The sequence below is a fragment of the Falco punctatus genome, assembly GCF_963210335.1.
Source record: "Falco punctatus genome assembly, chromosome: 6".
Lineage (NCBI taxonomy): Eukaryota > Metazoa > Chordata > Aves > Falconiformes > Falconidae > Falco > Falco punctatus.
In genome coordinates, this window is record NC_137585.1 from 91,397,044 (window position 1) to 91,418,987 (window position 21,944).

General features: G+C 45.0%; 1 protein-coding gene across 2 annotated transcripts in view; it reads left to right on the forward strand.

Moving 5' to 3' along the window:
• The window catches only part of LRRK2 (leucine rich repeat kinase 2), an 80,991-nt gene extending 59,285 nt beyond the window's left edge, over positions 1-21,706 (forward strand). For both annotated transcript variants that reach the window (XM_080391749.1, XM_080391748.1), the window contains 7 exons: positions 216-409; positions 700-772; positions 1,592-1,776; positions 3,177-3,329; positions 4,380-4,588; positions 7,787-7,861; positions 9,796-21,706. In XM_080391749.1, the coding sequence (XP_080247875.1) occupies positions 216-409; positions 700-772; positions 1,592-1,776; positions 3,177-3,329; positions 4,380-4,588; positions 7,787-7,861; positions 9,796-9,917 (1,011 nt within the window). In that variant the 3' untranslated portion in view covers positions 9,918-21,706. The remainder of the gene's footprint in view (positions 1-215; positions 410-699; positions 773-1,591; positions 1,777-3,176; positions 3,330-4,379; positions 4,589-7,786; positions 7,862-9,795) is intronic.
• Positions 21,707-21,944: the final 238 nt, after the last annotated feature.

Below are 21,944 nucleotides of genomic sequence, written 5' to 3' on the forward strand. Positions count from 1 at the left end.
TCCAGCACTTAAAAAGATAGATGGTGCAGTTGAAGATGTATTCTGCTAACAGGGAATTCGATTTCTTAATGGGAGGTTATGCCTTGGTTTCTGTCCAGGGTCTGTGAAGTTTGTACTTTATTGTTATTACCAGTAGTTTACTAGCATTTACCCTTACTGAAATCATAACCAGGGTTTTTTTTCTTTTTTTTCTTTTTTTTTTCTTCCTGACTCAGGATATTACAGATAGTAAAATTTTAAGTTTGGCCTTAGTGACCCTTTCTACTGAGAAAGAAAACTGGATTGTAGCAGGAACCCAGTCTGGTTCTCTGTGGGCAATTAACACAGATGATGAAACAAGAAGGCATCATCTACAGAAAATGTCAGATTCCATCACTTGTTTATACTGCAATTCTCTTTCAAAGCAAAGGTATAAATGAATTTTAAATATTTTGAGTTACATTTTGAAAATAGGACTAAGCAGATGTTTAGAAAATTATATCTGTAAACTCATGCGGTTTTGTTCAAACAACTGCTGCTTTTGCCAGTATTTTCACTTAATTTTGCACCCAGTGTATCTGGAGACTACGTTCCTGACCACAGGTGGTTGTATTTGCTTTTAGGATTCAGTGAAACTCTTGAAATACTAGAGGCTACTCATTTAAATTTTTCTTAGCTGATTAAGGCATTTCTAGAATTCATTATTTTATTTTATTTCAGCAAACAGAAGAATTTCTTCTTGGTAGGCACAGCTGATGGCAGCCTGGCAGTTTTTGAAGACAGAGCAGTAAAGGTAGACCTGTTCTTTGCTGTCTGTTCTATGAAATGCTATCAGTAATATGTAAAGCAGCTACCAATAGTAGCTTTATTTCATGCAGCTTATTTTTTAATTGCTTCTCTAAAACTCAAAATTTTCTACTGCTGTCTTAGAGGAACTGCACATGGTTTACAATATCTGTTTTAACCCATAGAGTTAAGAGCTGGAAATTGTTTCTCGTTACAGGACTCTGAAAGTCCTGGCAAACTGACTAGAGTGTGATATTAATGGTTGTTATGAAGAGTATTCTAACGGTTTTCATCTCCTTTAATTATGCAGTTATAGCTTCTTTTTCTTTTGTTTCACACTAAATTTTGATAGACTAGATATCCTCAAAAAGACAGTATTTGTTTAGGTTTTCTACTCACAGAACAGATAAAGAAATCCTGGGAGCTCTTTGTATCAGCTGGTTCCTGAGGGTTAGCTCCTGACCATAGGCAATTTAGAGGAGTTATAAAGTTGCAATCCATTGTAGAACCAGAATATTGGCCCAGTGTGGGATGTCTCCAAGGGATACATGTGACTTTCCATCTAGTTCTTGAACTGCAGCGGGGGTTGCAGAAAGCATCAATCCCAGCTCTGTCCTGTTCCTGCTCACGCACACGGATATCTGCGGGACATCTATAGTGAGACTACGGTGCTTTTCAGTCTCTAACATTCTGGAAAGATACGATAATGGTTCCAAAAATCTGGCTGTGTAAATTTATTTCAGCAGGCTGTGTGGCCTTGTTTTAACAGTTTTTCAGTGTCTTTATACTCCTTGTTTCTAACAGAGATTGTATTTTTTTCTTGCAGTGTAAAGGCGCCACACCTTTGAAGATACTAACTATAGGAAATGTTAACACACCACTGATGTGCTTAAATGAATCCTCATACTTACCTGAAAAAAATATAATCTGGGGAGGCTGTGGAACAAAGATTATTGCCTTAACTAGTGATTTCTCTGTTCAAAAAATCATTGAAACAAAGACAAGTCAACTGTAAGCTTTTTTTATAAGAGAGTTTACTTGGCTCTTTTATTGTTTCATTAAAGATTTCTGGCCCTACTTTGATGTAATGTCTTCTTCTAGAGCTCATTTTTTGAGTTCTCTTGTTTCTGTTCTTTTTCCTTCCATAATACAGGCAGAATACAATGTGCATTAAAATAAGATCACTGAGTAGTGTTTTTTCATTGCTGCTTTTAAACAAGGGATGTGCTTATATAAAGATTTATGAAGTCAATATCTATTCAGAAAGTGTATAAATGCAACTGATCGGTTTTTCTCCCCCAATTACATTTATCCAGGCCCCGTTTACTTTATTTAGAATTATACACACATACTTAGCGTAGTATTTGTCCTTACATGTTTGTCAGTCTGATACATGTGCATATCTTTGCCCTTTATAGTTAAATCATGTATGATCTGACTTTCTCATTATCTGGAAATTAGAGACTGGAGGTTTTGGAGTGTTTGATACAATTCTCACATGGGCAAATCCTGCTCTGCAGTTAAGAGAAGTTTTTCCTGACTAGGGAAAACAGTATTTGGTTTTACACTAGTGGATACCATTATGCTGGGAAATTAACTTGCTTTGGAAGATAACGTGTTAATATAAAGCAAGAAAATAAAAGTTCGGTAAAATGCAGTTCAATGGCAAGATGCAAAATATGTCACAGGAATAATCTGAGTTTTGTGGGGGCAAAAACTCTGTACAGTTTTGAAAACAAAGTTGTCACAGCCAGGTATCATTAGGGAAAGCAGCAGTGTTACTGAGTGTCTGCTACCAGGGGCTCATGATTTTGAGCAGTTCTTCACGATGAAGAGTCAGTGAAATAAGCTAACTGTTAATTTACAGGACCAATAACATTTTGATACATGCAGGCACAGATCTGGCATGAGACACAAATTCATATGTGGACGAAAACAGTCAAAAAGCCTGTCAGCTGAAGCGAAACGAGCAGAGCAGGGTGAGCTAAATGTCACTGCTGCTTTTTAGGTTTAGTCATCTTTGTGTTGAGTGACCCTTTATGGTCTAGTGGGCCCTGTGAGAATTATTGAATGTCTCCAAACACTGAAAGAATGTCAGGAGAAAGGTGGAGTTTGCCTTGCTATGATGGGAGCATATGTCATTTGAGAAGATAGATGGGAAAGATTTATTAAGAGATTTGGGGCATTAATGTGCCTCCAAGGATATCATCATCATAACTCCATTACTGTGAGAAGTTATGTCACACTGTAGGAATATTACAGCAAACCCATCCAGCTGTATCCCAGCTCAGTTCGGTTTTAAGGCTGCATGAGTCTGTAAGAGTCAGAGGGAAGCAAACCCCTCTCATAATAGTCAAGTTTTTCTACTACGTCTTTTCTGTGCATCTAACTGGAGTTCTTCTCTCTTCCAGGTTCTGTCATAATGCTTACAGTGATGCAAACATTATTTCAATAGCAATAGACAAATCCATCTACTTGGCCAAGAAAAACAGCCATTTTGTGGAAATCTGGGACAAGAAGGCAGAAAAACTTTCTGAGCTAATTGACTGTGCACATTTTCTGAAGTAAGTGTTTTATGTCAGATTGACGGCATGATGCATAGAAAGCTGAATATCAGATTGCCTTCCCTAGCACAGTATCTAAACCTGCTGGAGGTAAGGAATTCTTTGGCCAAATGTGGAATTCCTTTCCCGTCTTTTGGCCTAGAACTTCAGAAGATCCCATGTAGAATCTCAGTGATTATATTTCACAATTTTTCTGTGATGTTGAGAAGATTCATTTAACTCTGCTCAAGTAAAAAAGAGAGTTTTTCGCTGTCCTTCAGGTACTAATGCTTTTGAATCCAGTTATTTCCTGCATCCCTGGAGTAAGAATGTCTTCTCTCACTGTAAAGGGTGAAAAATAAGTTGACCTTGTAGAGAAACAAGCCTGAATTGGCAGAACTGTTAGCATACAGATAAGCAGCCACATTTGGCAGTGAAACCACAGGTGTGTGGTAATTAGCAACTGGTTTGCTACACGTAGACAAATTCCCAGGTGCTCTGCTGCATGTAGGCACATTCCAGAGCAGAACTTGGGTAGGTAAGTGATTGTATAGAACCAGCATTTATGTACGCAATAAATGTTGTCACTTCTTCACTGACTTGGGGTCCGTGCCTTCACGTGCCACACCTTGCCAGTGCACAGATTCAGTAGGAGATGGGAGTTTTATTAATAGTGATGGCAACTTTCATTTGCGTTTAAATTGGTCCTCTTCCTTAATGTGCCACATCCGTTTCATTTTCATGGTGAGGTTAGGAGCAGCTCCAGGCGTGTCCCTCCCGCTTCGCAGTGACATCATCCTCCTGCAGACTGGGAGAGAACAGAGAAGTATACCTGCCTCCTAAATAAAGCAGACCAGCTGGCTCTTAGAAGTCTTAGAAGTAGTTTTAGAAGTAGGCTTACAAGTAGTTTTCATCCCTGTTTGTTTCAAGTCAATCAACTGATTAGCATGAGATTCTTGTGGCTTGTCTTGTTGAATGATTGTTTAGAAGGCTGGTATTGAGAGACTCGTTTCAGCAGTTGTGGAAAAGTGTACCACCAGATTTTAATGCAAATTCTCTCCAAACCTGTAGGGACAAAATGGAAAAATTAAACAAGGAATCAAAACATAAACTGGCTTATTCTGGAAGAGTGAAGACAATTTGCCTGCAGAAAAATACTGCACTGTGGATTGGGACAGGAGGAGGACATATCTTGTTGCTTGATTTATCAACACGTTGCCCTGTACGAGTTATAGACAACCTCTGTGATTCTGTTAGAGTCATGATAACAGCTCAGCTAGGTAAGTAAAATCATCGTATGATGAGTGCTTTGAAATCAGTGCAAAGTTTAGGATTGCTGTGTCCTGTCTGACACGGCGTTCCAGGAACAGATACGCATTTTCCATGTTTTGTTCCTTCATTCTATTCCACTACTGTCATCTTCAGCCGGTGTCAGACGCTGGTGTTAGCTGAACGCCAGCAGGCTGTCATACCTGCGCCCACATAAAACAGCAGCTCTTCCCTGGCTCGTCACTGACCAGCACGTGAACACCCCCCACCTCCACCAGGTCCTTGTGCCGTGCTTCAGCACAGCTCTCACCATCTTCTGTCCAGCCGTCTTCATCATGACCTGGGTCTGCCTGCGTTATTTCTGTCTGAAGTTTTACATTTCTGGCTTTTCTGTTTGCGGAGCTTGTTAGGTTTTCATAATTTTTCCTTAATTGCTTATTGCCTAGTTTTCTTTTCCCATCCTTATTCAGGAATAGTTTTAGGTTTGGGTCACAGGCAGACCACAGCCGAGCTGGGAGCGTGCTGCAGACCTGGGCTCAGTGCGCAGACTTGTACATAAGTGCTGTTTCTGTCACCAGGGCCAGCTGTTTCGAGCTGCTGTAGGCAGACAGTAGTTGTGGGGGTTTGGTGGTAATTACAGCCAGAGGAGCATAGTTGAGCATGGGGCACTTCTTGACTGTTGTCACTTCTTTCACCTGTACCTTTCCTGCACCTCTAGAGCCCAAAAGTAATAAAGGCCATAGCAGCTCAAAAGTTCATTGTACTGCAGTGGTGGTAAGCTCAAAACACACGTTCATTCAAAAAGTAAACTCTGGCACAACACGTGGATTCCCATCACCTTCCACTGTGTTCGGAAAAAAACTCTGGAGTTCTCTTGTCAGTGTGATTTGAGGTGTCTTTGCTGTCAAAAAAAGAAGCTGCCGTTGTAGACTCAGAGGCACGATGTAACCCTCCTAGCAAACTTTACAGTTGCCGGCTGCGGATGCTTTCTTATTACCATCACAAATTTAATTTGGGGGCTGTTTTTTCCTTTCTAGCACCAGGGGTATCCGTAGGCTACAGTTAGCTCATAGTGCTTGACAGTGTGGTGTGAGTCAAAAAACCTTCGTCTTCCCCTGACTTGCCTCTGCCTGAGACAGCGAGTTTGTAGAGTCTGTTCAGTCCTCAGCTGTTAGAGTGCCGGCTATAGAGTCCAGATGCGCTAGCACAGCATTTTCAGTCTTTCTTGTCCTGATCGCTGATATTAGTACTATAAAGGGACATTTTATTTTTAGCATTTTGAAAAGAATAGTTACTATGAAAACAAAATTTCTGCTTCACTCAACTTTCCCTATCGATGACAGTAATATTATATAGAATAATACAGTGTGATTAAAAAAGCCTTGAGTCTCACATTTTTTATGCCTAGTCACCTCAACATTTTTAATCAAATTTTTATGTATAGAAAAGTTAATACTTCAAGAGGAAGATTTTAGCTGCATTTACACAAATCTCAAGAATGGAAAGTAAGATTGATACATTCTTCTTTTGATCATCTTTTCCCAGCAATTATTTATAAGGGTTGGGTTTTTTCCTAAATTCCAGGACATTGTTTCTACTGGGATTTTCACAGTATCAGTAAAAATGGCACTGAGGCTGCTGAGCAATTCTTCAATAGTAAGTCATTGCTCACATGAAATGAGAGAATAGCGGGAAATATTGTTGTATCAAATAGTTTTATTCAAGATTAAAATATATAATGTTAGTCAGATGTAAATATTTCAGGGAAAAGAGATAGCTAGACATTGAGACATCAGTTTTATCTGTAGTTCATATATGAATATGGAAATACAATGTCTTTTTCTAATTCTCTCACTTAACACATTGACTTTTAATAGACATGAGACTTTACAGTAGAGAATGATTTATATGTAAATCATTTTGCAAGTGGAAATTTAGACGTATATCATAAGAAAGGACCCTAGTCTGAATAAGAAATATTATACTTAAGTTCCAGTCACTTTTGTAAGGAGCATGAATAGGACTGGTTGCAGAAAAATAATGAAAATGATGGAAAATCTGAATATGGAAGAAGTGGTGTATGGTTCCCACCAGCCCTCATCCGCCATAAGTGGATTTACAGAAGTATCAAAGGAGAATGTAGTGCAAATCTCCACAGGGCAGGAAAAATCCCTCTCTACCTTGCAGCAGTTCTGGGGGACCCACTAGAAACGTTTGCTGATTCAGAAGGGATGTGCTGTGGGGGACAGACCGCGGTGTGGTCACACAGTGCTTCCGAGACTGTGGCTTTCCCAGTAAGCCATACTCCAGTCTGTCCACAGCCCGGAAACTGACCCCCTCCTCATCTGTTCCCTGGGGGAGCGTGTAGGACTTCATACATGAAGAGGTGTGTGGAGGTGTGGGGCGCAGTGCTGCAGTGGGGTGTCCGCAGGCGGAGGGCTTCCCTTCCCCAGCCCTTGGTGGCCCAGGGGTGCAGGCTGGCTCCTGCACTCCTCTGCTGTCGCCGCCCTCCTCGTGCTGCCCGTAGGATGGGGAGCACGTGTAGCAGCTTCCATATACCTTGCAATTCATTTATAAACGGGTCCTGTTGGGAATCAGCAGGAAGTTGGTACTGAAACGCCGGCACATTCAACTTACCCTCCGTGATCCAGCCCCTCCCGTCTCCCTGACCTTTGTGTTACTCAGTAGGCAACTTCTGTGACCCATCCCCTATTCCTACTTCCCTGCTAACTCTCCTTTCCCACCTACATGCCATCATTAGCTCGGAACGCTTTTAGGTAGTTTGTATCATATTTGAATGTTTTGTTTCTTCGTAACCAAGCTGATCGCTGGCACACACTGTTTCTGCTCTGCACTGGGACTTTGTTTGCAGCCTGTCCCTTCCCTGTGACATCTGTTTCCTGTGACTCTGCTGCCTCTGCTTGTGGTATATAATAGGGTGCTTTGTTCTTAGGCTTGTTCGACGGGCCGGCCAGCTGAGCCACTGCTTGTGCCTTTGAACCCTGATGAACCCCTACATTAAATAGAGACATGAACTATATTGTTTTCGTGTCAGGGTTTTTCACGGTTAGTGATTTTGAATAAAGAGGCAGGTTGACTGACCTCTGCTTTCTGTGCTTTTAGTGGCATGATGTCATCTACTCTTGCTGTCCTTTAATTTTAATGGGAACTTTGTAATTTAAACTTGACGTTTTATTTCTTTGGAAAAGGGAGTCTCAAGAACGTGGTCCTGGTTTTGGGATATTGCTATAAAAGTGACACTGAAGACAACAAATATCACAAAGGTACCTGAACTGTGTTTTATTAATTTGTATTATTAGTGGAGTAGGCACAGTTATGTTTGCCTGCCCACTGAGAGTAGAGAGTTGATGGTCACTGTTTGATATAGTTTTATTGAGACATCATTATTAGTTTGTGTCATCTTTTGCATTTCTGGGCTCCATACAAGCTAACAGTAACTTCCCAAAATGGATCCAAGGAAGCCACTGTTTGAAGTATATAATCTGCTGGAAATCCGTATTTGCAAAGTAAATGTCATTGTTTAATTGGAGAATGTATCAAGTGGGCTTCCAGAAGGGTCTGTGCTAGGTCAGGAATCCTCAGTGCTTTCACGAATGACGTGGATGAGGGAATCGTGACTGTGTTTTTTCAGATTTGCAGACAATTCTCAGCTAAGACAAAGCCACAAGCACGCTGGCAGGCAGGATCAGAATTCAAAAAGACCTTGACAAATAGATCAAATGGTCTGGAAGGAAGTAGGATACAATTCAGTAAGGACAAATGCAAGACCTTTAACTTAATTAGGTAGGGATAATTCATTGTACCAACACGAGGGAACGATCAGCTTAAACAGCGGTGCTGCAGAAAAAGGGTTATAATTGATTGCAGGCTGGACATGAGGCAGCCGTGTCACGTTGCTGCAGAAAAGGCAAACACCATTCTCACACCGATCAAGAAGTGGTGTCTGTAACACTTGAGCTAATTCTTACACTCTGCTGAGTGCTGATATGGCCGCTGCTGGAGGAGCGTATCCATTTGGGACGTTGCTGAATGATTTGGACTATTAGGAGTAGGCCAGGGGAGGGAAATGCAATCTGTGAGGGAGTGTTGCAGGAAGTGAAGTTGGTTAATATAAATAAAACTTAGGGAGAACATGATAATAGGCTTCAAATATGTAAATAAAGAGCAAGGGTATAAACACTTCTACATAGTCCCTGTGGGTAGGATAAGGGCTGACCAGTTTCTATCACACCAAGGGATATTTAGGTCAGACAGCAGAAGCTTCCTGACAATCAGGATGGCGAAGTGCTGGAATGGGAAGGCAGAAAATCACCACCTTTGCGTTTTGATAATAACAGTAATAGCTGATGCTCTCTGGTCAATCCCTTCTTCACCTTTATCGCATCCTAGTTTCAGTGACACCTAAAAATGTGGCAATGGCTGTATATGAAGTTAAGGGTGGCAAGTATAGATGAGCTGACTGGAGTAAAATAAGAATCAAACTTACGGCAGTGTTTTTTATATTCTGATATTCCCTGATTATGACCCTAAGAACATCTATTGCCTTTGTAGCCTTTTTATTGTATTTAAGAGTGCCATTAATTACACGCAGAGGAACCGGAGACCCTCAGTAACTTTGGGGCCTTAGTTTGTGAGCCCTTACTCATGCAAGTGTTCTCAGATATCCTTATTCCACTAAAAGCAGCACAGATTCCCCACGAACGAAGAGGAGTTTGCATGAAGGGAGACTGAAGAAGTCACCTTTTCTCAGTATACTCACTTCCCTGTAAAATCAGTTTTCATTTTTAGTTTATAGTGAATGGGTTTTGAGTCTTGTAAGCGTTTACAGTATATCTGCTCAGGGAAATAGATGAAATTTATGTAGGCACTTCAGTACTAGCATCAGCTGCAGCTCAGGTCAGTACCTTATAGCACACAGGCACCAGAAACGGTTTTTCAAGTGGTTTTAAACTGTACACTCTAGGTTTAGGAACTGGATTCCAAATCATTGTGCAGGTGCAAATAGCGTGTAACCCATAACTGCATTACCTCACATGTAAAGTGTCACATAATTTGTCTTCCAGGTCCTAAGCATCGTGCTTCACTGAGGCAATTTACAAGTAATTAAAAAATAAGCAGATAAGCAAACCCACTTCTAATTATGCAATAATTAATCACCGTTGCAGTTATCAATATTTTTGGTTTTTTTGTTTTCCAGAACTACAGTCCTGCGTGTCAGTGTGGGACATTAACCTGCCCCATGAAGTGCAAAACCTGAAAAAACATATAGAAATGAGACAGGAATTAGCAGAAAAAATGAAGAGCCTTTCTTTGGACTGAAAAGTCACCCTGCAAGTGTCATCCTCTTTTCTAGTCTTTCATCCTAACATACTGTGCAGTATTTACAACTACTCCTTGCTGGGGTTTTTAACTGAAAACCAGGAAGAAAATTGCCACGAAAGAGGCAGTTGGTATTCATAGGGTACCAAAAAAAAGAAGGATAAGTTATTTGTAATATCTGAAAGGACAGAAAATTGCTGAGAATTTCTGAATCTAAAGTGTTACCGTGCATCTGTTGTTTACTTTGTGAAGTTGTGCTCTCAAACAGCCGTGGAACAACTTCAGTGTAATGTTGTTCATCTGGGTTTTGATCTCAGTTAAATTGGGAATGAGCCAGGAGACTATAAAGGGCTTTTATTTACTTCATTATCTCTACTGAGTCGACGTGTAACAAGAAGCAAAATTTAAGCCTCTGTGTTTATCGCAGTTTGCATGTATGAGTTTGCTCTGATGATTCCTGTTTGAGTAATGTCAGAGCTCATGACCCTGAGTCATATGTGAAAGAAAATATTGTATTTTATATAATAGCAGTGTTTATAGGAACGTATGACTACATTACTCTTTGAAAACAGGCAGAATAATCTTTTTTCTTCCATGAATAATGGACATTTTTTCATTATAATCAGAAAAAAGTTGTGCTACAGTAATAGGAAATCTCAGAATTCAGTTTAAATAGGCCAACAGGCTTCTGCAAGTTGGTGTCCTCTTGCAGTACCGCAGTCTGCCTTGTTCTAGGAGATGCAGTCACATCATTCTGAACAGTACCACGCACACCTATCTGTTGTGCAACTCACTTCGAAAAGCCAAGAGAAAACACAAGGTGTAAGCTCAGATCTAAATGCTGCTACAACCACACAACAGGCAGCATGCTGCTGAAGCCAGACTGCTACTACTTAGTCCATCTCACTGGTTTGCTTATCTCAATCTAAAAAACAAAAAAGGGAACTTTCACTTCAATATTTCTAACATGTGAAGTTTCCGTTTAATTTATATTGTTAATTTGGGGGCAAGCACGGGAACCTTGATGAGTGTAAGAATTGGCTTCCCTACGCATACAACTACCAGAATTTACGACCACACATCTTCATTCAAGAGATGCCCTTTGCTGCTTTCTGGCTTTAAGTCCAAGCTGCTTCTTACAGCCTGCACTGACCTGCTGCGAGTGAGTGCCTTATTTCTGTCCATCAGAAAACAGATGCTGTTGTTTGGGGTTTTTTTTTGATACCAAAAGGTTCTATAGGGTGCTCCTGAAGTCTCAAGGAGTGGAGTATCCAGAGCCCTTCCTGAGTCTACGGGGCTGAGCATCCAAAAAGTTCTCAGTTCCATTTTTACAGTTTTGAGGAAACTATATACTAGGACAACAGTATTTATTGTGTCCAACTGTATCATTGTTCTATTTTCTGCCATTTGTTGAGTGCATACTCAGGATTCCTTTCAGATATACACCCCAGGTTTTTATGTCTTATAATCTGCATACGTAAAAGAATTTGCTATTTATATGGGATTTTATAACTCAGAAAATATATCTTATAATGAATACTTTTTTAAAAAAATAGAATATATGTATTGTGATTATTATTTATAAGTCATTTTGAAATGTAAGCCTTAAACCATTTATTAAAATCCTGCTTTGTTAATAACAGAGTCTACTTTCTGATCACTGAACTTCCACGGAGGAGCTTTCGTGTGCAGTTTTAGTGGAGCTTAATCCCTTACGGCGGGATGATGCACAATCCCAGTTCTGTGGGTTGTGTTGACACAGCTGCATTCCCGCTTGTTCTCCATCTCATAGTGCACACCTTGAGCCCTTTTCCATTCCCCAGTTTGTTTGTCTTCTATTTAGTGTTCCTTACAGCCTTTCTCAGAGGTGGGAGGTGACCTGCAAGCAGTACTGTCCTTGCAGTCATTACTCACCTCTTCTGAGGTTCTCTGGAAAAGAATGATCCATAGGCTGAGACTCGGGCCTACGTGTTACGTATTTCAGGGATAGCAAAGAACAAGAGAGACAACAGCAGCCAAACAAAAGACAAGGTCATTACAAACCTGACTGAATGGGCCACTTGTGAATTATCAGTGGTGAAAGGGTAAAATTCTCCAACAGTTGTAACCCCCTGACTATTTAGCGATACCATGCTCACTCGTATGGAACACTGTGATCCAGCTGCACCCTCCCCAAATACTTTTTAGCACCAGAAGAAGAGATCTGGAGAAGATCTGTGTTGGTGGTGCTTGTTCTTTTCCATTTGATAGTCTAAGTGCATCTCTGGCCATCTTGAGCCCTATTCAGCTCACGCTGCACAGCTGCCTGTCTGCTGAGCGTGGTGCTGCTTGGAAAGAATAGTGACAGGGCATACATATCCCGTCAAATAAAGCATCCGTGTCTCCCGAGTGCGGGAAAGCTCTGGAAGGAGGTGGCTGCACAACTGTTTGGCCAGGAGCTGGCAGGCAGCAAGTGCACAGGTCCGACTTAGAAGCACTCCAGGGACTGGCATCCCCTTCCCAGCTCGGGTGTGCCACCAAGGGGAAGAACAGCTCTTCTGTGCCACCACCACTTAAACCTGCGCTGTAAGGAAATCTTTTCCCAGCAACATCTCTACTGACAAACTATAAAGAGAAAGGGAAAAAAAAAAGATCCATGGCTTCGTCTTCCGCTTGGTTTTAGTGGAGCTGCTTGGAAACCAGCAGGATGTGACCATGTAAGAGCACAAGCTCTGTGGGACGTAATGCTTCCTGTACGCTTAGGACAGCATCCAGCACCTGAAAACGGAGAGAACCCTTACTTCAAAAAAGAGCCTAAAAAGAGCCTGTTCGCTCCTGGTTTGGCAGTCATTTAACACCTGAGCTGGGACACGTAATTAACCCCATGTTCCTCAGAACTGCGCAGCTGAAGCACACCGGGGTTCAGACCTAAAGACAAGGAGGCAAGTTGTCTGAATGCTTGATTAAAAAAAAAAAATAAAATCAGTATCTGAAATATCTTCCCCCTCCTGTTCTATTGCTGTTAATTAGGGTCATTGTTGTTATTGGTTGCTTGCTGACAGATTACATATTCAGATTCACCTGTACATTAATTTTAACCTTTTTTCTTTTACAAGCAGTTCCTGGTTAATTCCGCTGTAAACAAGTTACACAGCCTGATTTTGTGTACTTACTGCACTATATCCTGGCATCCCTCTTACTCTGAAATCTCCTACTTCCTCATGTACCCTTATTATTATTATCCTATTACTTCTTCATGCACCACTTTGGGGCAAAACTGGGACACGTAATGGGGGAGAGAGAACGAGGCCTCCTGGGCGTGAGCTCATCCCCAAACACAGGCATTTGTCATCCCTGCCACTGAACCTCACCCATCTGCCTGGAGCGAGCAACACTTAATAACCCATTTTACGATGAAATCTTCAAATACCAGAGATGCGAGAAAGTAGTAAGGGAACAGAATGAGGCTCACTGAATGAAGAAAAGACAATGAGATTCATATTTTCCTATTGGTCTTTCAAAATAGAAAAGCACATGAGCAATTCCTCTTCTCACTTACCTTCTGGCCTTTAAGAAATCACTCATCAAAAAAAAATCTGGAAACAGCTCCCATTACCTGTCTTAAGAGAACCAGCGGTTGTTCTGTTTTTTTCTGTCTTAGTTCTTCATCCCCATTATGAACTCATCCCAGGACTATACTGACCTGCACGTTCTCTTAGGTAAAAGCTTCTTCATGGCCTTCGAACAAGCATAAATAGAAATTACATTTATTGGCTGGCCAGTGTACCGTTTTGTTAACTTTTCCAAAAATTTGTTTTTATTAGGTAGGCACGTTATCTAACAATTTTATTAGTTTATAAATACGGAGTGGCATAATTGCATGAGAGCAGAGAATCATACTTATTGTGTACCTGTACTTTAAAATGCAGTATTTTAACAGGAAGATAAAACCCCACAAGATGTATTATTGTCATATTAGCGAAGGGGAACCTCATTTAGCAAAACTTCAGAAGCAAATGCAAGTGAACTTTCCAGCACATCGCTTCAAGAACATTCTTCACTGTATTTGTGAGCTGTGCAGGTACTGCATGAAGACAGCACTGCCTGTATCTATAGCCATCGCCGTAAGGCTCCTCAATTACAGCAGTTCCTGGTCGATTAAGTCATGAAACTGAAAAAAAAAAAAATGACCAAACTGTGAAACAACTTTTTTCCCTGTGGTGACCTCGTGCTGACCGGTACCTACCCTTTATATGTTTTTTTTTTTAATGGGCTGAGCAGTAAACTGGAATTATTTTGTAAAAGTTACTTCAAAATCACAATACACCAGTAGATCTGTTCTAAAAAAGTAGTGCTTTTTTAGGACTGTCCTGATATTATTCTAGTAAAATAAAAATGAAAGTAAAAGCAAGCTTTTTTTTCTTTTTCTTCTGTGTTGCTTTGCTTTCCTCGCCCGGCAAAGGTGGCAGGTGAATCCTGGCAGGTTTGTTAAGTGCTGCAGTCAATCCCTACAAAGGCTGTCACTAATTAGTGAGGAGAGACTTAAAAATCAATGTTACATCCCTGGCATATGTGATTATTCGCTTCTATCACAGCCCATTAGCGTCAATAACCTGAAAAGTTACAAGTGGATAGAAAAGGGGAAAGAAATTAAAATCCTCTGCAGTGATGCCCGTGTTTTGCCATTTCTGCACCAGTTTTCTCTCTGCCTTTTGCCGCGCAGCCGGGCTGGGGGAGGGCAGGGTAGTGCCCGGCGGGCTCGGCCCGCTGCCGGCGGCTGAGGCACGCAGGAACCATTTTGCCATCTGGGGAGAGACAAGGAAGGGCAGGGAGGGGAGAGCAAGAGGAACACCAAAGAAAGGAAAGCTGGCATCGTGGCAGCACTCAACAGCACAGTCCCCTGCCGGCACTGCGGGCGGCCCGGACCCCTGCTTCGGTGCTGCCACTGCCACCCCACGCCTCCCGCCCCGGCGCGCCCATGGCGCTCCCTTGCTCCCGAAGGCAGCGGGAAGGGCAGCGAGGGCTGGCGGAGCACAGGGCTCACCAGCCCCGGCACTGGTGCCGAGCCCGGGGCTGTGCCCCGGCAGATGCTTCAGGTGAGGCAGCTCCAGCTTTTCCTGCTCCGCCGCCGGCTGAGCCACGCAGGCCCGGCCACCCCCCCGCCACCCCGCTGGGCCAGGCCACGGCTCCCGCTGCGGAGCGCCCGCAGGCCCGGCTCGCTCCCTCGTCTGCGCAGGCCTGTTTAACGAGGCTGCGAAAAGGAAAAAAAAATTACTTCAGGACGCGCAGCCCTTACAAGTCCTTTCTCAAGGAAGGATGACCCATAACTAGTCACAGGGGGAAAGGAAAGAGCTCGGGCCGCCCGCAGGCCCTGGGTCAGCCCTAGGCGGTGGCAGGAGCGCGGTGGCAGCTCACAGGGTCACCCAGCGTCACCCCCTCCCCTGCCCCAGGCCCGGGCAGAGCCCAGCCCGCACAGCACCAGCCCGCCGGGAGGGCTCAGCGTGGCAGGACGAGCCTTTACATTGCAGAAAGCAATTTGCACAGCAGCAATGGGAACACCTGGCTCTTTGCACTGCAGATACCGTAACGTCAGCGCACTGATGCTCAGTTCTGCTTTTTCCTGCTCTGACATCTCCATGGTCGCCTTGAAAACATCTGTTCTGCACAGATCAGCAAGAAACACCCGCTCCAGACACCACCCGTCAGGCTCCTGCGCTCTGCAACTTGAACTTTACATCAGCTAAGCTGAGGCCCAGGATCAGAAACATTGTTTTTGAACCATTAGCATCAGAGCTCACAATAAACACGCCTTCTTTAAAAGCTACAGAACTGCTCACAGAGCCATGAGCCCTCGGAAGAGCAGCAGCATTTGCAGCTTGCAGAGCAGAGGGTGGGCTGGTTTGTGCGGCGAAGCTGCAGACAGACGTGCAGCAGCCCCCCTGCAGCCCTCCCAGTCCTCAGCATGTCCCCTCCCTGGCTGCTGCGGGTACGTGCAAATCCACGCCTGCCCGAAAAGAGGATGGGAAAGGGAAATACCTGCTCGGTTTTACTTAGGAAAGGCTGTGTGGGGCTGAGGGACATCAAACCCAGGCACCTGCCCAGCGCAGGAGTGTTTCCAGGGGCTGGCGAGGCACAGGGCAGGCCAAGCCAGCTGCTCCTGGCAGCACCCATCCCCCCGGCAAATGCACCACGCTCTGGTGGGAGCCCACCCTGCCCACGGCTGCTGGGGCACCTTCCCCCGTGCCTGTCACCGGGGCAGGGAAGCGAGACCTCTGTGCACGCCAGCCAGGAGACCACTGAACCCCACAGCGTTCAGGTGAGACCTTGCACGATTGTATGGGGAAATCAGTTCCGCACACTACCTGTTCTCTTAAGTTACTGTAAGCGTTTCCTGATGAACACCCACATAAAGCTCATGTAAATTTTGCCATTTTGAAGCCCACTGCTCAAACGGTGTCCACAGGCAGGCAAAGCAGTCAGGCTGACAGCCCAGGGCTCAGCTAAGGAGATGCCGACCCCAGGGTGCTCCATTTGCCCCCGTGGTTCACTATCCAGGTCCAAGGGGCGCCACCTGGACCATCAGGACAAGCTACTGGAGGTCCTCTCTGTAAGGGAGTGCTGACCCCTTCTCCACCCTGGCCAGGCTCTCCGGGTGCTGCTGATGGAGGACTGAAAGCCCATCCAGTCCCCCTGCGGTGATGCTGGTCACCTAACGAAGAATATTTCCCCTCTCCTCACGCCCCCCCAAAACTGCTACAGCAACAGCTCTTTTGCATTAGTCTAACACTGTCAGGTTGAGGCAAAACTCAAAGGATGCTTTTAAATCACATGTGCGCAAGTAAAGGTTTAATGAGTTTCCTTAATCTGGAAAAGTTCAAAATTGGAAAAATGAATTTCTGAACTTTAAAGAAGCGACCCCCACCAGGGCCCACGCTCCCAGCTGAAGGGGAGCAACAGCAGCCCCTAACGGGCGGCGAGCCGGAGTCCTGCGCAGCCGGCCCTGCTCAGCAGCCACGCTCAGTTTTCAATACCAAGGCTGTTCATACTCACTTTTAATAACCAGCTACCAGCCAGGTAATTAAGCTTCAGTAAGCAGTAATCTCCAAGTATTATCCATGCATTAAAACTCATTCCTCCCCGCCCCCCCCCCGGCTTTTTTTTTCTCCTCCAAAGCATGTGGATGCAACGTGCTGAGCACCCTGCAACTGGAAAGTCTCATGACAAAACATGCTCCCACCTTGTAAGTACAGTAAAGTTTGCAAGGAAAAAAGAAAAACCACCACCAAAAAACATTCAGTTCACTGGTTTTACAGCTACTACGGCTAAACCCAGGAAGGGACACAAACACTCGGGCTCTGCAGGGGCTCAGAAACAGCCAGTGCAGAGCAATCAGTCCTGCTGGAAGACTCTGCAATCCCCATTGTTGAAGCTGAGGACAAAAAAAAAAAAAAAAAAAAAAACAAAACACACACACCCCCCAACAAACAAACTAGGGGAAAAAAAAAACAGGAAAAACCCCCAATATTCCATGTCTGCAACTCCAATAAAACTGGTGTAAGATACATACGGGACTGTGTGGACTGCTCCTGTAAGCTCCCAGTACACAGACGCCCAGGCTGGGTGGCTCTGGGGGACACGTCACTCCTTGGTGTAACTTGCACCACAAGGAGCATGTGGCAGAGGCACACACGGCGGGGCGCAGGGGGAGGCTCCTGCTGAGAGGGTGCCGGTGGCCCTGGGCCCGGAGAGAAGCTTGCCTAAATCCAGGCCTGGAGGTGAGGGCTCGCAGACTGGGAATTATGTTGAGTTCTGCTCCGTCTCACTCAGCCATTTTTCTTCAGTCAAAGACTTTACCCTGGACAAACTTTTAGTTTAAAAGTCCTTTGGGCTTTGACCAGCACCATTCTCCTTCTGCGCAGGCATCTTCAGGACATCAGGAGAGCAAAGCGCAAAATTGCTGTTGCTGCTCAGCCGCCCCATTGCCACTGAAAGATGGAAATACCAGCGTCCTGGTTTCACCCGAGACCTGTATTTCTCCCCCTGGAGAAGCCACAGGACAAAGGCTGGGAGCTCCCCAGCTCCACCAGCAGCTCCTTGCAGCCCCACATGCCATGGGGCTGCGTGTTCCCACAGCCCAGCTCCACGCAGGCGCCCCCAGCTCCCTGTGCCCACGGTGAGGGTCCTGCATGGCACCCACAGGCTGCCCATGGATCCAACTCACCCACGGGGCTCCCTGGGGAACAGCTTTTGGGCTTGGTACAGGCAGGGGGGCACAGGGCCCTTGCTCCGAGGAGCATCCCGTGACACCGCCAGCCTGCGAAGGCACAGGCAGCCAAGGGCACAGCAGCGTGGAGGAGCCCTGCTCACCGTGAGCCTGCCTGGCATCTGTTTGCCATCCGCTCTGGCCACCACACCACACCAGAGTCCTCCTCAACTCAACCCAGTCTGGTTTTCTGTTCTCCACACCTCAAGGTGCTGGCCCTGGGGCTCTGAACATTTCTATTCATACACACAAAAGCAGCAAAAAAAGACAACAAACAAGCCACAGTGAGATTTTGCTTGAATTCCAGTATGTCAGAGCCAGGGAGAGGCTCGTGTTACAGAGCGTGGCTTCAGCTCACCTCCACAGAAAGCACGCTGCGCTGCCCGGCTTTACAGGTTTCTGCTTGAACAAATCTATGGACCAGCTCTCAGGAAACCCTTCTGGAAGACAGGAAAAGGTGAAACACTGCCTTGCTCCCGGGTGAGCAGCAACCAGAAACACTTTGGAAAGGACACTAAGCCACGGCAGAAGGAAAAGATGAAGCATTTCGTATCATTTTAACTACACCAGCTGAAACGCATGCCAGTGCTCTGGTGAGGTGTGCAAGGACAGAAGGTGGACAGATCTACAATGCCAGACCTTTGCCAGGGCACCAAAGGCAGTAGGCAGCATCCCTTAAGGCTTCTTGAATCGTTAACTACTGTATGTCAACTACATATGCAGGCAAGGATATTTTCTCTAAAAAACAGACCACTGCCAAGGCCAAACACTGGACATGTTTTGTATTAATTAAGTGTTGGTAGGAAAAAAAAGGTTATCTACGAGAAGTAACCTTGCAACTAAGCACCAATCTGAGTAAGCAATGCGTATAGTAGATGTATCCTCCCACACCCTCACCTTCTGGAGTGCCTTTTCAAAACAGACCCAGATCTTTGCAAATATCCCCAAACAAGCTGTTCTCACTTCCCCTCTTCCCAGAAAAAAGCTGTGGTGCTTGGTTATCCCTGAGTAAATAGAGAGCAGAAAGTTTCAGTATCATCAATGCCACCAGAGATGTGACCAAAGTGATCACATCCCTCCTGCTTCAATATTACCGTATCGAGTTATCCAGGACATCCTTCCTACCGGGCCTTCGCACAGAGAGCCAGGCAGCAAAATGACAAGGCCACAGCTGCCTCCTGACCCTCCTTCTGTCTGTACAGTTAATCACAGCTGCATTTATACCAAATACGTATCTGCCTCTGCCTGTTCCTAAGCAACTATGGTGACTGCTTAGGGATCAGTTGGCCAAACCGGTCCCTGAAAAGCTTAAGAGGATCTCAGGCCGGGCAAGGCAGAGGAGGGCGAGTCCTTGCCCTGCTCCACGAAGGTCCCGTGACCCACCTCGGGGACACAAACAGCCACCCAGAGCAGAGCCAGCAGCTGCAGAGAAAGGCTGGGCACTGCACCCACAGTGCAGGACCTCACCAGGGAGCCTTTGAGATGGGAAGAGCTAAATTTTCTTTGAAATTAGTCACCCGCTTCTAAGATAAGAATTTTAGGGGAGGGTAGAGCAGCTTGCATTTGCTTTTTTAAAGAAAGTCTGCTATGCCAGTCAACCCGACCGCTCTCCTGCTACAGACACACGTGCATTTCTTCCTCACCTCCCTGCCCATGAGAGCCCCAAAAACATCTGCTAGAAAAAAATCAGGGGGAAAGAATTAAAAGAGCCTGAAGTACAGAAATGTCCATTCATACACCCACTTCCCTCTCTTCTCGTGGTCTGTCCTGCAACAGGCACCAACGCACACACCAGCGAAGATGGCAGAAAGATGGAGCAACAGGCGGCGTGAAGACAGTAGCCGCTAGATACGGTACAATCTGTCACAGCCCGACTTCCACAGCCTCCCCATCACCCCGCTCACCCACCCCCACCCCAGCACATCTCACATGACCCAAGAGCACGGCGCATCACTTGTCTAGGGGACAGCATTATAACGAATTACATGAATTTACTCCTTATGTCAGCTCACAATCAATTCCCCCCCCCCCCCCCCCCCCAAGAACTCTCTCTCACAGCCGTAGGCTCTGGCAACCCCCTCGGTGCTTACCCCGCTGCCTTGCTTCTGTGCCCCCTCCACACAACAGCCTCTGCTCGCTGGAACATCTCACCCTGTCTTCTGCTGTACCGCAAGCAAGCGCCCTTACTGAACTACTGCAGGTGTCAGAACTGGCCACATCCTTCCCTTTTTTCTTTCTCTAATGAGAAATCTTTTGTGAAATCCATCCAGAAACACAGTAGTGGAGTGTGTCACCCTAAGACGAGAGATCTTTACAGCGACTTCTTACTAACGCTGTGTGATTCTGGCTCGCAATCAACAGGGCTGAAGGTGGTCTGTCCTGTGAAAAACCCAGCTCTGTGTTTCCTCTCGAGCTCTAAAAACAAGAGTTACTTGAGAAATACCCGCTCCCATCCCCTCGCCACCTTCTGGGGCTGGGACTGGCTTTCCGCAATGCCAGGGTGCAGTTCAAGGGACCCAGGGGACAGCCACATCCAGGCACAGCACCGCTGCAGCTCCTGGAGGCAGGCAAGGTGACTGTGCTCCTGCTAACGCAACCTACACCTGTGAGAGCGCGGCAGCAGCACAGCAAAACCCAAACCCTGCCAGCTGGAAGCAGGGAAGACTTTTTGCCCAGAAAAACAGCTGAGGGAGCCAGGGGAGCCAGAGGAGTCTGCACACTATGAACACACCTGACAAAGGTTAAAAATTTCTTCCCATGTTCTCCCTCAACATCCTGCAAGAGCTAAAGGCAAATATACAATATTTTGACCATCTTTCCTGACCCGAAATTTCTTCATCTACTATCCCCCCCTTTCAGAAAATACACATCACCATCATCAGAGTTTCTGTTTCCCTTGGGACACCCACTCCACTCATTTTTTTCCATACTACACTCACTTTTACACAACATAAACGCACGCAACCAAAAAAAAGGTTACTGCAATAATCCGCTGTTTCCTCTGGATCACCCTTGGACGAGTGGATTAAGCTAATGACACCGTGTGGTACAAGGGGAAGTGGTACCAGCTGTAACAGCCAAAGCCTCCGTGGGGAGAAAGCAATCAGTGCAGCAACACCAGTTCAGCCGATCCTGTACTCACTCTGCAATGCAGCATCTCACAGCTGGAAGCTGATCCCACATTTTCTTCCATTAGCAACCAGCCATCACACAAGCTTTGTTCTAGATAGAACAACATGCACATGCCACACCAGGATTTAAGACAAACCAAGACACTTGGCTCTTTTATGTGAGAATAGAAAATAACATTTACGTTCTGGTACAGAAAGTCAATGCAGATCAGCATCTCCCACCAGTGCAGTCTGTTCCAGGCAGGTAAGAAACAAGTGTTAGGACAAAGCCCAAAGCAGAACCAGGGAAGAAACCTCAGCAGGAAATGCCAAAGAGAAATGGGAACCAAAAATTTACAGCTTTATATTTTCTTGCTTACCAAAGACAAGAGTTTCTCAAGTTGCTGGAGTTCTAATTAGTGTCGTTAAAAATAAAAGAGAGAGAGAGAAAACCCCAGACCTGGCTGTCAACCCCAAGGACCTGGCTTCCTTGAACCTCTGTCTTTCTCAACAGTTGAAATGAACAAAGGTCTTTCCTCACTTTTCACATTTTATTTACTATTTAATATAGTTCCTGTTTAGGAAGCCCTTTGCATAACAAATCAGCTACATTATTTACACTGTGCTCATCACCATGATCCAAGTGTCCTGCAAAGCACATTAACAGAAGTCAGC